This window comes from Notechis scutatus, chromosome 7, assembly GCF_049901735.1.
Source record: "Notechis scutatus isolate UNSWTSFEM ecotype Mainland chromosome 7, rNotScu1.2, whole genome shotgun sequence".
NCBI lineage: Eukaryota > Metazoa > Chordata > Lepidosauria > Squamata > Elapidae > Notechis > Notechis scutatus.
Window position 1 is genome coordinate 4,339,867 of NC_142015.1, and position 15,135 is coordinate 4,355,001.

Consider the following 15,135-nt stretch of genomic DNA (forward strand, 5'->3'; position numbering starts at 1 on the left):
CCCCATCCAGTCAGAGCTGAAGAAGCTTCTTGGATGAGAAGCGAAACGTCTTCAAAAGAAAAAAAAAAACAAGAAAGTCAGTTGCCTCCAGAAAAAAAGCACATTTGGGACAAACTTGACCTGGATGGCTGAGAATCTCTACAAACTTCCATCCATCTTAAATTTCACAAGGTTGAGAAATGCTAGTCTAGATTAAGAAGGTGAGTCATTTGGGTTACTAATGATCTGTTATGGTTGGTGGGGCATAGCAACGGAATCCTTGCTAATTTGCTGGTTTGGTTTTACCCAAGTATAATATGTGCCAGAAGGTAGATTTTCTGGGTATATGAGGGATACTTCTGAAGTGCCCCAAATTGGAGAAGGAAGTTTGGAACTGCAGCATAGTTGGACACAGAGGCAAAGATAAGGTTCGTATATCTATCTATATAAAACTGAAGTACCGCTCATGCATCATCACAAAATCTCCAGAACTGTAAAGCAACAAACTTGAAATTTGGCACTTATGTTCCTCTTGGCTTCTAGGTGCTCACTAAGAAAGGATTTTTCAAAATAACCATCAGAGCATTCGTATTTCGTATATTATTATTAACACGCTCTGATGCTAAGGAGTTCTCCTCCCCCTCCCCACCTGAAAAGAAATCTGTTCCAAATGCAAAACGCAAGCAGAGGAGTTTCAGTTTCAGATCAGCAAGCAGTTTTAGTACAGAACAGTTGAGCTAAGCCACACCCAGGCTCCTTGCTGTCTCCTTCTTGCTCACACAGCAAATACTGTTTCAGTTTCCAAATAATCCTCAATTCTCTCACACACTGATAGAACACTAGCCAGATGAATACAGATGGATGCTGGTAGACAGAGGCAGATTTCCCCCACACACACACACACCCCTTATTTTCTTCTCCAAAAACTTGCCCAATCACATAGTTTCATTGCGAAGCATGGGTACCCGGCTAGTCATACATAAATTAAGAATTCAGCTCAGTCTGATCACCAGGCCTTAGCTACAGTCTCTCAGACATACAACTCAGCAAAGGGAAGGAAGAATTCTACTATTTACTGAAGTAGCCCGCAGGTGTCCAACGTTACCAATTTTAAGACCTGTGGCCATGCTGGCTAGGGAATTCTGGGAGTTGAAGTCCGAAAGCCCTGAACTTGCCAAGGTTGGACACCCCTGATGTAGCCATTGAAAAAAAACTCAATTGCTCTGTCAGAATGAATATGCAAAATTCCTTCTTTTATCTCAGGGCAGTTCTTCCCCCCTCCCTTGCTTTTTCCTTCTCGTTAGAGTTCAACGGAGCCTTTGCTGTACGTTTCATGGCCCAGTTGGGTTAGTAATAGCATTGACATCTCTGTCCTTGGAAATCCTGGGTCTTGGCTTCACTTGGACAGAAAGCATGGAAAGGTTTCTGGCTACCCAAGCACTTGTTTGGGCTGGCTAATCTTATTTTTTTTGGGGGGGGGAGTGTTTTTAAAAGGTTGCTTAGACAAACTTGCAAATGACCCTCCCTTCCTGGCTGAGGAATTCTGGGAGTTGAAGTACACAGTCTTAAAGTTGCAAGGTTGGAGACCCCTGAGGGTCAACTCATGAAATATCTCTGGTCTTTTTAGAGTTGCCAACAGAAATGACTTTCTGGAACTGCTGTTATCTGTCAAGTCCTCGTGGTGTCTTCTGTACTGTCTAGACACGTGATGGTGGACCTGTGGCATGCATGCTACAGGTGGCACACAGAGCCATTTGTGTGGGCACACAAGCCCCACCCAAACTACCTGCATTGCACATGTGTGTGCCTCCCAGGTGATTTTTCAGCCCGTTTGAGGCCGATTTTGCCCTCCTGTGGGCTTGAGGGAAGCCTCCGCAGCCTCAGGAGGCCCAAAAAAGCAGGCCTTCTGGAAATACCGGAAATGACGAAACGGGCCCATTTTTCGGCCTCCTGCGGCTTCCCTCGAGCCTCTGGGAGGGAAAAAACGGCCTCAAACAAGCCCAAAATCAGCTGGGAGGTGCATGGATTCACAGTGCAGGCAAGGGAGCGGGGCAGGGGTGTTGTGTGCGCATGCGCGGGGGGGTGGAGCACTTTGCATTGTGGGTGCACATCATAACAAAAAGGTTCGCCATCACTGGTCTAGACCAAGGGTATCAAACTCAATTTCATTGAGGGCCACGTCAGGGTTGTGCTTGACCTTGGGGTGGGCGTAGCCAGCTCAATGTCACTCGTGTTGGGGGCACCTGTGTTGGCCAAGTGCTAAGGCAGGACTTCCCTCAGACCCTCCCTCCCTGGCTGAGGAATTCTGGGAGTTGAAGTACACAAGTCTTAAAGTGGCAAGGTTGGAGACCCCCGAGTATCAACTCATGAAATATCTCTATGGTCTTTTTAGAGTTGCCAAAAGAAAGGGAAGGGGGAGCAGTGGGCAGCTTGCCTTCCATAAATGTTTTCAAAGATAGTTTCTAGAAATTTTCTGCCATGCAAAATTCTAACTGGAGAGCATGATTGATGACTTTTGGCTATGGATGGGTCCCATTGGAGAATATGAATTCAGATACACCCAAGGGGTGGGAGAAAACCAGGGTCAAGGGTGACAATGAATGATGTGTCTCAGAGTCGGCTACACCCAGGCAGCGCCGGCCTAATAAATCTTCTTTTAAGTTTTGGAAGTTCAGCTAGAGACTCATGATTTAATTGGGGGTAACTGCCAGAGCCCTGACACCTGGTATAAACCATTCACTAAACCCATGACTTCATGTCTTAGTCTCAAGCAAGGAATCCCCCTTATTAGACATAGCTTTAAAAAAAAACTATCCAACTTAATACAATGTACAGCTCAGCTCTGATATTAATGGCCAATAAATCCTAATATTATTGTCTCTGTTGTGTATATATCATGATGCAGGATGAAAATTGCCCTGCTTGTGTTGCCTGGATGTCTCTGAATGCCAATCACAGGGGAGCAATCTAGCCCTGCTTTTGGGAGGCCTAACTGGGCGAGAGGCTGCTAAATGAATATTTTAGTCTGACCCAGCAGGCGCCTCGATGATTTTGAAAGTGTCCATTTCATTTAAAGCTTTCTGTATTATCAGCGTAGCTCTTGAAGAATCAGTGCTGTATGCTCCTTTCTGGCTCAAAACAAAGCAAAATGAATTTCAAACCTTAAAAAGATATTCTTCCCTTGGAACCATTGTGTCATGCCCCTGTCAGAGTCTGAATCCGAGGAGGAAGATGAACGGCTGACAGGGAGTGGGAGTGTGGCTCAGTTGGCTGTGGAGGAAACTGGGGAAGGGCAAAGTCCAGCTGGGCAGAGCAGGAAAGATGTAGAACAAGGGAGAGGGAGTTCAGAGAAAGACCCAGGCCCACCCCCTCTTCATCCTAGGGCACGCAGGGAAGCACAGAGAAGAGAGCAACATGGGTTGCGTGGCTTACGGAGGAGGAAAGGGCCCTGATTCCCTTCATTAGCCACAGCTGGGAAGAGAGTTTAAAAGAAATGCATGCTGAGTGTGGCAACTGCTGGGAGCAAATGTGACTTTATCCTGTATTGTCTTTGCTTATCTGTATTCCTGGTGTCTTCCCAACTGTGTGAATTTTGCCATGCCTTCAAGTCTGAAATTCTTACTCCTGCCCTGTCAAACTACCTCATTTTGGCTGGAGTGGACTTATAGTTACAGTTTTTGTTGACCACATTTTGAACTTGATTCTCTGCAGCCAAAGCCTGTTCCTGAGAGAGTTTTTCTCCAACCCAGAAGGTCACCTGGACATTGGGGGCAAAGTTGGAGCTAATACTCTTATTGATTATCTGCTTGTGTTGCCTTTGTGCCACGCCCCAGGTCATTACACATTGCGATAAGGAGTAGCTGCCTCTTGCCTTGAGTCCTTTACTAGACAACCTGTGACCCATTGGGTTATTGTTTCACAGGTATCTCCTTGCCTAAAGAGGGAAACAGAATGGCCATGGGAAAAAAGCAGTGAGTATGGGAACGACTTCTGATTTCCTGCTGTCTTCCCCATTGACTTTCCTTGTAGGAAGCCGGAAGGGAACGTTGGAAATGATGATGCCATGAACTGCTGATGACAGCAGAACCACATTGGCACGGCAGGGTTAAAGCCATCAAAACTTTGCCAAATTTGAATCCCATGGGAGTCACAGATCACAGCCTTTGCATCCGCTCTCTAAGAAAGCCCATTGGTTCAAAAATTGTTGCCCTAGGATACACCATTTTCACCCAACCAAAAGTTACAATCAAACAAACATGAGAGTTCAGTAGTGTATAAATAACCACCCCTCCACTTTTTCCATTGCAATACCAGGATTTCAACTAAAAATAGGCCATACCCCACTCTAACAAGACTTGATTTTCCAAGTATGTACTAGAACATTTTGAATGGGTTTGAGGGAGAGGTGAAACATGTCATTAGTCATGAGTACTTTTGCGCCCATAGGAAATCTACCTTGAATTCCTTCTTAACTCCCGCTTATTTCCTTTGGCCATTAGTAGTTCAGATTCTTGTAGAGAACTTAAGCTTACAATAAATCTTTACACACATTTTAACTGTCTGGATCTCCTGTTTTTCCCGGTGCTTGACAGTAACTGAATTAACCCATTTTCTGGATTCACGTTTCATACTGAGTTATAAAGTAACCACAAGCCACATACAGACAGAGAGACACAAAAGTGTTAACCTAAGATTAGCATGATGTGGGAATGCAACGGATGGTTTTGAGTTGCTTACGCTTCTGGTGCAAACCCAGGTTAGATAGATTCTAATCCCCAGGATGCTCCAAAATATTTTAAATAATACTTTCCTTTTCTTTCTTTCTTTTTTTTCTTTCTATTAATGAGGCAAAACAAACAACAGAAAATCAAAATCAAACATAAAGGAAGGGGTAAAGCAATAAATATAATTCTGGGAGTTGAAGCCCACAAGTCTTAACAGTTGCCAGATCAAGAGACTCCTGCACTAGATTAAAGTGAAAATATGATTAGTTTAACAATTAAAAAAAACAGGACAAACCCCCCAAGAAGGGGGGAAATGTAGAAAAAAGTATTATAGCACCCTTCTTTCTCTCCTCCCACATTCTTCCCCAACCACTACTCTTTCCTTAAATATTTTTATTCTCTGCTTTACATTTTTGTGATAGTTGTTTACTTCTATTTCAATCCCTTTAATTATTTTTGCAAGTTGTCCTTTTTTCAGAAACATTCTAAACGTCTCAGCATGTCTAACATTATACAATCAAATGGGGAAAAAACAGTCTCAGAGAAGCCTTACAAATATGTGCACACTGGCCCCCCGCAAACACCCCTCTAAGGGTCTTCTGTGCACAATTATTAATTAATCACAACAGTATCTTAGAGGCTGAATTTGCAAAACATGCTAGCCTGGGCTGAAATAGATTTGGGCAGTTTGTGATTCAGACCAAAGTGAACCGAGCTACTGTCTTTGCCTCTGATATGAACCAAACCCTCCATTAATCCATCATTGTTTTGCTGTAAGCTGCTTGAACCTCAAGAAGGGCAGCAAATAAATCCGATAAAATAAAATCACAGGGCATATTTGCTTGGGCATCACCATTATCAGTGATGGCTTGATCACTGCAACTCACTCTGCCAGGGGCTGACTCTGAAGACCATCCAGAAACTTTAACCAATCCAGAACGTGGTAGCATGAGCAATTATAGACATGGTGGTACAGTGGTTAGAGTGCAGTACTGCAGGTGACTTCTGCTGACTGCCAGCTGCCTGCAATTTGACAGTTCGAATCTCACCAGGCTCAAGGTTGACTCAGCCTTCCGTCCTTCCAAGGTGGGTAAAATGAGGACCCAGATTATTGGGGGAAAGAGCTGACTCTGTAAACCGAGGGCTGGAAAGCGCTGTGTATATAAGTCAAAGTACTGTGGTCTTTCCTTTCTTTTCCTTTCCTTTCTTCTTTCCCAGTGGTTAGAATGCAGTATTGCAGGCTGCCCACTACCAGCAGTTCAATCCTGATGGGCTCAAGGTTGACTCAGCCTTCCATCCTTCTGAGGTGGGTAAAACGAGGACCCAGATTGTTGGGGGAAAGAGGCTGACTCTGTAAACCGCTTAGAGAAGGCTGGAAAGCTCTGCGAAGTGGTGATTCATTCATTGATTCATTTTATAAGTCTGTATATAAGTCTGTATATAAGTGTATATAAGTGGTATGTAATACTGTTGTTATTGGTACATTCTGAGCTTGGTTGTTTTCTTGCAGACATTTCATTACCCAAACTAGGTAACATCATCAGTGCTACCCTAGTTTGGGTAATGAACTGTCTGCAAGAAAATAACCAAGTTCAGAAAGTACCAAGGACCCCTCATTTCAACCCTAAGCTACAAATATTCTTCTTTATTGATAAAGGAACATATCTCAGTAAGCCCATGGATTACCTCTGCTTTGCAAGCTGCACTGGTTGTCAGTTTGTTCTGAGTGCAATTCAAGATGCTAGTTGTTACCTATAAAGCCCTACTACACATCAGAGCGTCAAGCTCCAAAAACCAAGGAAGACGCATTGATGTACTTTTGAGCAGTTTCCTTTATGGTTCCTCACCCAGAGACAAAAACCTAACCAAATTAAAGCAGACTTGCACCATTACACTCAGAATATTAATAAGGAGGAGCCGTTTTAACTCTCTTTCTCCCAATCAAACTATCTAAACTTTGCTGTCTTTTGCTCCAGTGGAATACACTCCCTCTCTCCTGGGAATCCAGACTACACTCCACCACACACAGAGAGCCCGGTTACACGAGGGACCACCTGTCTCCCACAGTGTTTTTTTTCTCCGCCAATTTATTCTTACAAGGTTGGCACACCTTCCTTTGATTAAACAAGATCATCCTGCAGAACTCCAAAGCAGTCTTTTCTGTAGTAGTGAGCCTTGGTGGCGCAGTGGTGAGAGTGCAGTACTGCAGGCAACTTCGGCCGACTGCCAGATGACTGCAATTTGGCAGTTCGGATTTCACCAGGCTCAAAGTTGACTCAGCCTTGCATCCTTCCAAAATGAGGAGCCAGATTGTTGGGGGCAAAAAACTGACTCTGTAAACTGCTTAGAGAGGGCTGGAAAGCACTGTGAAGCGGTATATCAGTCTTCCTTCCTTCCTTCCTTCCTTCCTTCCTTCCTTCCTTCCTTCCTTCCTTCCTTCCTTTCTTTCTTCCTTTCTCTTATTCCCTTTCTCTTTCTCCTTCCTGGTGCTGCATGTTCAGAATTCAGCATTGCAGGCTAACTCTGCCCACTGCCAGGAGTTTGATCCTAACTGGTTGATGGTTGACTCAGCCTTCCATCCTTCCGAGGTAGGTAAAATGAGGAACCAGATTGTTGGGGGCGGCCGACTCTGTAAACTGCTTAGAGAGGGCTGTAAAAGCACTGTGAAGCAGTATAGAAGTCTAAGTGCTATTGCTAACAGTGGCTGCCCTCCCGACTAAGGTTCCCCCGAGATATGGATGGCTGCCACTCTGCTATTGTTCGGAAGAGCTAGGAAAACCTGGTTCTGCCCCCAGGCCTTTGGCAAGGAGCAGTGAGACGCTTAACTTCATTCCACTTGCCATCTTCTGCCTTATTTATGTTTGATTCATTTTATTGTAATGTCCTTGTTTGTGAGTCACCCAGAGTTGATGAGAGTCAAAGGGCATCCAAGTTTAATAAATGGTGATGGCAATGATGATCAATGCCTTTTCAGATCTACATTCAAGCTTAAGTATGTTGTCAAACTCTGGCCAATGCATACCCATGATTTTTGCCTTGCTAGATGGGATCCCTGAACAAGTTCGAAACACAGTCATTATTTTAAAAAATAAACAAATCGTTTATGCTGCTGTATGTTGTTTTACTTAAGTTGCATAATATGGTGGTCGAGCTTGGTTTGCTTCGTTTATCAATTAGCTAAAGCAATTCTGCAAACATTGTAAGGGAAGGTATTAATACGGTTCCCGGCATAGTCCTATCACTTCAAGTGGGCACAAACACGGAAGAACAGCCTGTGCAATTTATACTAAATGGTTTCAGCTGAATCCCAAGAAGGTCTTCTTTCTTGCCCTGTTCTAGGACTCCTTTAGAATTTCTAAAATAAAATATAAACCTATCCTGAAATCCTTACATCCTACAGAAAGCAACCCAGAAAAAAAGAAAGAAAAGGAACTAGAGCCGTGGATCATGAATAAAGGCCATTGAGTCTAAAGAGAATATATCAGCTGTTTTGTTTCAGCTGTCATTCCAGGAGAAAAGGGAGCGGATTACACTCCAAAAATTTGCTTTTGAGGGCTAGAACAGTGAAGGTGGGGAGAGACAACACAGCTATCAATTGCTGATCTCGGTCCTAACCTCCGAGTTATTCAATGTGTTCGCCGGCATATTCACACCTGCAGTGAAGCAACTTTCTGAGTAGCACAGGAGCAGATGCCTCTTTGGTTAACCTCAGTTCTGGCTGTAATTTACTCTCCACCTACAGATACTGCATCCAGTTTTGGTCACCACACTACAAAAAAGATCTTGAGACTCTAGAAAGAGTACAGAGAAGAGCAACCAGGATGATTCGGGGACTGGAGGTAAAACATATGAAGAATGGTTGCAGGAACTGGGCATGGCTAGTCTAGGAAAGAGAAGGACCAGGGGAGACATGATAGCAGTCTTCCAATATTTGAGGGGCTGCCACAGAGAGGAAGGGAATCAAGCTGTTTTCTAAAGCGCCCGAAGGCAAAAACAAGGAATAATGGATGGAAACTGAACAAGGAGAGAGATTCAACCTGGAAATAAAGAGAAGTTTTCTGATATGGAGAACAATCAACCAATGGAACAGAAGTTGCCTTCGGAAGTTGCAGGAGCTTCATCACTGGAGGCTTTCAAGAAGAGACTGGACTGCCATCGGTCAGAAATGGTGCAGGGTCTCCTGCTTGGGCAGGGGTAGGACTAGATGACCTACAAAGTCCCTTCCGACTCTGTTAATCTGTTAAAAGTTGCAGGAGCTTCATCACTGGAGGCTTTCAAGAAGAGACTGGACTGCCATCGGTCAGAAATGGTGCAGGGTCTCCTGCTTGGGCAGGGGGTAGGACTAGATGACCTACAAAGTCCCTTCCGACTCTGTTAATCTGTTAAAAGTTGTGGGAGCTTCATCCCTGGAAGCTTTCAAGAAGAGACTGGACTGCCATCGGTCAGAAATGGTGTAGGGTCTCCTGCTTGGGCAGGGGGTAGGACTAGATGACCTACACAGTCCCTTCCGACTCTGTTAATCTGTAGATGCACAGATAACAATCCTTTCCACCCTCCCAGGAAAGAAAGAGGGGGGTGGTGAAGGGGTATGGAAGAGAATGCAACCCATTTCTCCACTCTTTCCTTCCTCTTCCCACAGCTCTTTCTGCAACCACCAATTCTTGTCTGCAACTATCTTTCAAGCCACCTCTCCTCATTTTCCCTATCAGCCCAAACACCTTTGCCAGTTGGCAGCAAAAGCCTTCAGAAAACAGCCACCACGTGTTTCTGGCAAGCAAGGAAAGGCTCTTAAGGAGGAATCCTGTCTCCAGCCTGAGAAACCTGCTATTTCCATTATTGCTGGGTGACAATGCCCAAACGCCTGGCTTTCTAAATGAAACTCTTCATAGAATAGGATAGGATAGGATAGGATAGGATAGGATAGGATAGGATAGAATAGAATAGAATAGAATAGAGTAGAGGGTAGGGTAGGGTAGGGTAGGGTAGGGTAGGGTAGGGTAGGGTAGGGTAGGGTAGAATAGAATAGGATACGATAGGATAGAATAGGATAGAATAGGATAGAGAATAGAATAGAATAGAATAGAATAGAATAGAATAGAATAGAATAGAATAGAATAGAATAGAATAGAATAGAATAGAATAGAATTCTTAATTGGCCAAGGTTTTTTTTATTTTTCTTATATGTATCCATGTATTCATAACTATGTTTTTACTTATACCTATTATCTTGTAAGCAATTCACAAAAATAAAAAAATAAAAAAAAATAAAAAAAATAAGTGTGATTGGACACACAAGGAATTTGTCTTGGTGCAAATGCTGTCAGTGGACATAAAAGAAAAGACACATTCATCAAGAATCATAAGATACAACACTTAACGATAGTCATAGGGTACAATAAGCAATCGAATCATACTCGGAAACAGTCAATATAAATCGTAAGGATACACGCGACAAAGTTACAGTCATACAGTCACAAATGGGAGCGGATGGGCAATAAGGAGTGATGGGAAGATTAATAGTAATAGTAATGCAGACTTAGTAAATAGTTGAACAAGTGTTGAGGAATTATTTGTTTAGTAGAGTGATGGGGTTCGGGGAAAAACTCCCCTTGTGTCTAGTTGTTCTGGTGTGCAGTGCTCTATAGCATCGTTTTGAGGGAAGGAGCTGAAACAGTTTATGTCCAGGATGTGAGGGGTCTGTAGATATTTTAACAGCCCTCTTTTGGACTCCTGCAGTATACAGGTCCTCCATGGAAGGCAGGTTGGTAGCCATTGTTATTTCTGCAGTCCTAATTACTGTCTGGAGTCTGGGTCTGTCTTGTTGGGTTGCAGAACCAAACCAGACGGTTATAGAGGTGCAGGTGACAGACTCCGTCCTTCCTCTGTAGAACTGGATCAGCAGCTCCTTGGGTTGCTCCTCACCGTACCCAGATATCCAGTTTCTCTTGAAATACCCATCGCTCCTCATCTGATCCATGCACTTTTAAAATCAGTTAGCAGGGCTGCCTGTTTGAGGCTGGGCCAAACGCATCTTGCGCTGTTTCTTGCCCAAAAAAACATTTCCATTAGTAAAGCAAATCATTTTGTTTTGATTCTTATTCCATCAGGGTTCCACACACCAAAAAAAAAAAAAGTGAGAAAATAACAAAGGAGCCTTTTTAAAGAAAACAAGAATTCAGCTGGACACCGATTGTATTTGGAAGGTTTTTGGTCATGGAAGGTTCCCCACTCATGGTAGGGAATCGAACAGCGCCCGCCACCTCTAGTTAAAGAGGTTTGGCAGATTTCTGTAATGCTGAAAAATAACAAAAAAAGCTCGCCTGAGCAAGGATGACAGATGGATAATAGAAAACCTGTATGTTCCTGCCAACAATGCCTCCATCCTTATCACCCTCAGCTTTCAAACACACACACACAAAAAAAAACATTTACTTGCTGGAGATGTTCACACAACACACTTCCCTGGGTGAATTAACCTATTTTCTGGGCCTCACATGATCCTTCCAACTGTCTGCTGACACAACAGATTGAGTTTGTGCAACAGTGGAAGAATTCATTAGGCAATAAGACCCACTCGAGTTTCATGCGTCATACGAATGCTACCACCGGGTACCTTTCTTGACACATATAGACTGGGTGAAACCAGGTTCAATAGCAGTAACTGTGAAAGGGATCTTGGAGTCTTAGTGGACAACCAGGTAAATAGGAATGAGCATTGTGCAGCATCAGCCAAAAAAGCCAATGCAATCCTAAATTGCATTAACAGAGGGATACAATCAAGATCAAGGGAGGTATTAATGCCATTCTATAAAGCCTTAGTAAGACCACACCTAGAGTACTGCATCCAGTTTTGGTCACCACACTATAAAAAAGATGTTGAGATTCTAGAAAAAGTGCAGAGAAGAGCAACCAGGATGATGAGGGGACTGGAGGTTAAAACATACAATGAACAGTTGCAGGAACTGGGCTTGGCTAGTCTAGGGAAGAGAAGGACCAGGGGAGACAGGATAGCAGGCTTCCAATGTTTGAGGGGCTGCCCCAAAGAAGAAGGGGTCAAGCTATTTTCTAAAGCACCTGTAGGCCGGACAAGGAATAATAGATGGAAACTGAACAAGGAGAGATTCAACCTGGAAATTAGGAGAAACTTTCTGGCAGTGACAACAATCAACCCATGGAACAGAAGTTGCCTTCAGAAGTTGTGGGAGCTTCATCCCTGGAGGCTTTCAAGAAGAGACTGAACTGCCATTTGTCAGAAATGGTGTAAGGTCTCCTGCTTGGGTGGGGGGTTGGACTAGATGACCTACAAGATCCCTTCCAAATCTGATTATCTGTTATCTGACCCGATTAAACAACCCGACACTTGTTGTGGTCCGCCAGCAGCCTGTGGAGACAGCAGCAGAGTCGGACAGTTGGAAGGAACATGGGTCAGTCCTGGAGTCTGGAAAAGACTCGGACGAGTAAATTCCAGAGGAGTAAAAGGCAACTTAGCCCATATACTATGTGTGAGAAAAAGAGGGTGAAGACAGCCACTGCCTAATAGGTCAGCGAGTATATTCTAGATGCAGACACCAGAGTCCTCAATTTGGCAAGATTCCGTCTGTAGGTATGAAACAATAAAGAACTCAACTTGGAAGGATCGTAATGTTGTTATCCTTGATTTTGGGTTTGATACTCTTGGGAGGGGGCCTACCAAAGCAATTTCCCTGCCATTTCCTTGTGGGCATCAGTAATTCAGCCCTGAGATGTGTTTTAAGAGAAACAAAATGTGCACCGAACCTCAGCAAGGTTGTTATTCTGCAGAAAAAGCACCTTTCTTGCCATCTCCAGATTTTAAAAACCGTTACTTATAGAAGGGTTTCTCCCAAGACAGATGCCACCCAGTGTCATTAGATCAGTGCATTTCAATCTTGGCCATTTGAAGATGTGTGGGCATCAACTCCCAGAATTCCCCAGCCGGGATGGCTGGCTCATTACATATACGGCCCTGAGCTCCTGAACGAAGGGCAGATATAAATCTAAAAATAAATACATCAATAAAAGAGCCTACAAGGTAGCGGTTATGGAACTTGGCTAGGCATGGGGAAAGCTGGGTTTTTGTCTCCCGCCTTGGGCATGGGGTTGGACTAGATGTCCTCCAAGGTCCCTTCCAGCCTTATGATTATATGATTTTCCGCCTCCTTTCAAAACCCCTGGGATTCCGCATTGTTCCTTCTCTCTTGGCCCAACAAGTTTGTTGCTCTGGAAATACCATAAAGGGAGATCTCCAAGCCACTCAACTCCCCAGAAAAAGAGAAAAATAGGGGGGACATCACTCTAACAAATGATAAATATAATACTCGATTTAAAGGACTGGCCCAGGAGATTCTGGATGAATCATCTAGCTGCATCTGTTTAATGCATATATTTAATACAATAAATGGGCGTGCTGATTTGGCTGAGGCTTATTTTTATACCCCAGGTGTGAAAGCACCTCCGGGCCTTCGCTTTTAATCCATTTTCAGCTGGTTGACACTCGATTAAGCTGAGGCATCCGCTACACGCGGCTCACCGCTGGCATCAGTGGCATTGCCAGCTGTTTTCTTTCCTTTTTTTCCCCCTTCCTTTCCCATTTGCAGGGATTATGCCAGCGATTCCCCCACCCCCCTCCAGGCGTGGAGAAAAGTATGGAGTAGAAATAATAATATTTTTTTTTTAAAAAAATCACCTGTTGAATTTCTGCCCATGAGGTTACTGCTCTGGACACTTGCGTGCATTTCCGGGTGCCAAATTGGGGCCAAACTATTGTGAAGCGTGTTGTGAATGACACGAATTTAACTGCACTTCGGGAGTGCCCGAGGTGCAACTTGGGGGCTGGGGGGGGGGTGCAATTAGACTTTGGTTTCCCCTTCAAGGGCTGTTTGGAACAAGAGCATCTCACCCTGTGGCAGGCCCTGGAAAGGAAGGCGCAAAAGAACAGCCTTGGGATATAAAATGTGTCTTGAGCCTCAAGAAGGGAAGTGCCGAGACCTCCTGGTAATTGGACTGGCTGCATCTGATAAGAAGGACATATATTCTATAGAAATCTCCAAACAGGATCCCCACCACAAGGTCTGCGCTGCCCAGATTCCTTCTCTGTAGTAGCAAGGAACCTAGGAGGTTCCAGGTGGTTGCAAAAACAAACCACCCTTGTTTTACTCTTCATCTTACCCACACCTACAAGTTGCTGAAAACAAACTTCAGCTGGGGCCCCTTGCCTCTGGAGGATGGGCTAACCAGCTAAGTAGAGGCGTTTACTCAAGAGTAAGCCCCACGGAGCACTCACTGGATTAGCCTTCTATAGGAATCTCTCACTCTCTCTCTTTCCCTCTCTCTCTTTCTTTCTCCCTCTCTCTTCTCTCTCTCTTCTCTCTCTCTCTCTCTCACACACACACACACACCGACGCACATTAGAAATATGTCAGGTTAACAGTGACTTCCCCTCTCCACCCACCCACCCACCCACGGGGATGGATGGAATCCGGGAAAGATTTGAACCCAGCGCCTCCCTTGCTGGAAGGCCTTCTGCCCACGAACCGGAGGAACCGCGGGGACTTTCCCCCCTCCCACTCCCTCCCCGAGGCCTTACGCCACGGTTCACCCACCCACCCACCCCTGAGCCCGGTCCCTAAAGTTGGGGCGGGGGGCGCGCGCCTCGAGATGCCGTTAGCCCCGCTCCGCAAAAGCCAAGACCCAGCCGCGCGTCTTTGCTTTTTCCCACGCGACGACAGCCAAAACCCGGGGGAGGACGGACGGGTGGAGAGGCGACACGCATCCAAGCCCACCCACTTACCCCCACCCCCAGCCCGACCCCCGTTTTGCCCCCCCCCCGCCCAGCTCGCAAGCCAAAGCACCATCATCACCCAGCATCGTAAAAAAAAAACTTTCTTTTCCCTACCTGCAGAACCAAGACGGAGCCGGGCGCGTCCTTAGCGCCAAAGGGCATCCCCCCTTCGGGCAGGCAGAGGCTCCGCCACAGGAGCGCCGGCGGCCCAGAGACAAGGAAGCCGGGGGGGGTCCCGCTCGCCTCGCCCGCTGCAGCGAGAGCCCTTCGATGCCCGGACCGGCTGGGCTCGCAATGCATCGAGCGATCCTTTGCTTGGCTCACGGGCTCCGCCTTCCGCGGCTACTATTGGTCGCTCGCCCGACTGCTTCGGCGCCGCACCGGCTTTGGCCGCAGCGCGCTGGAGAGGAAGGGAGGGGAGGCGAGCGTCTCCTCACCACACGGTACCCGGGGCGCGCGGCTCGGGTCCGGAGCTGGGCGGCCCGCGGGGTCAAGGCGGAGCTTGGCCTGGCTTGATGCCCGCGACGGGGTGGGTGGGGGGTTGGAAAGGGAAGGTCGCCCTGGCCAAGCCACGTCTGCCTCTCCCACCAGACCTGAGGAGTGGTACCCAACGGGGCTCGGCCACCTGATGCA

The 15,135-nt window shown here is 45.7% G+C and overlaps 1 protein-coding gene across 5 annotated transcripts in view; it reads right to left on the reverse strand.

The window, feature by feature from the left end:
* ZMAT4 (zinc finger matrin-type 4) overlaps window positions 1–14,857 on the reverse strand; it is a 176,361-nt gene extending 161,504 nt beyond the window's left edge. For 2 of the 5 annotated variants that reach the window (XR_015750298.1, XM_087969653.1), the window contains exon 1: window positions 14,617–14,851. Coding sequence is in view for 4 of the 5 variants with exons in the window: in XM_087969653.1 (XP_087825779.1) it covers window positions 14,617–14,802 (186 nt within the window). In the remaining variant the exon portion in view is untranslated. Of the gene's footprint in view, window positions 1–14,616 lie in introns of all 5 variants that reach the window. The other 3 variants (XM_087969655.1, XM_087969654.1, XM_087969652.1) reach the window with 3 other exon arrangements.
* Window positions 14,858–15,135: the final 278 nt, after the last annotated feature.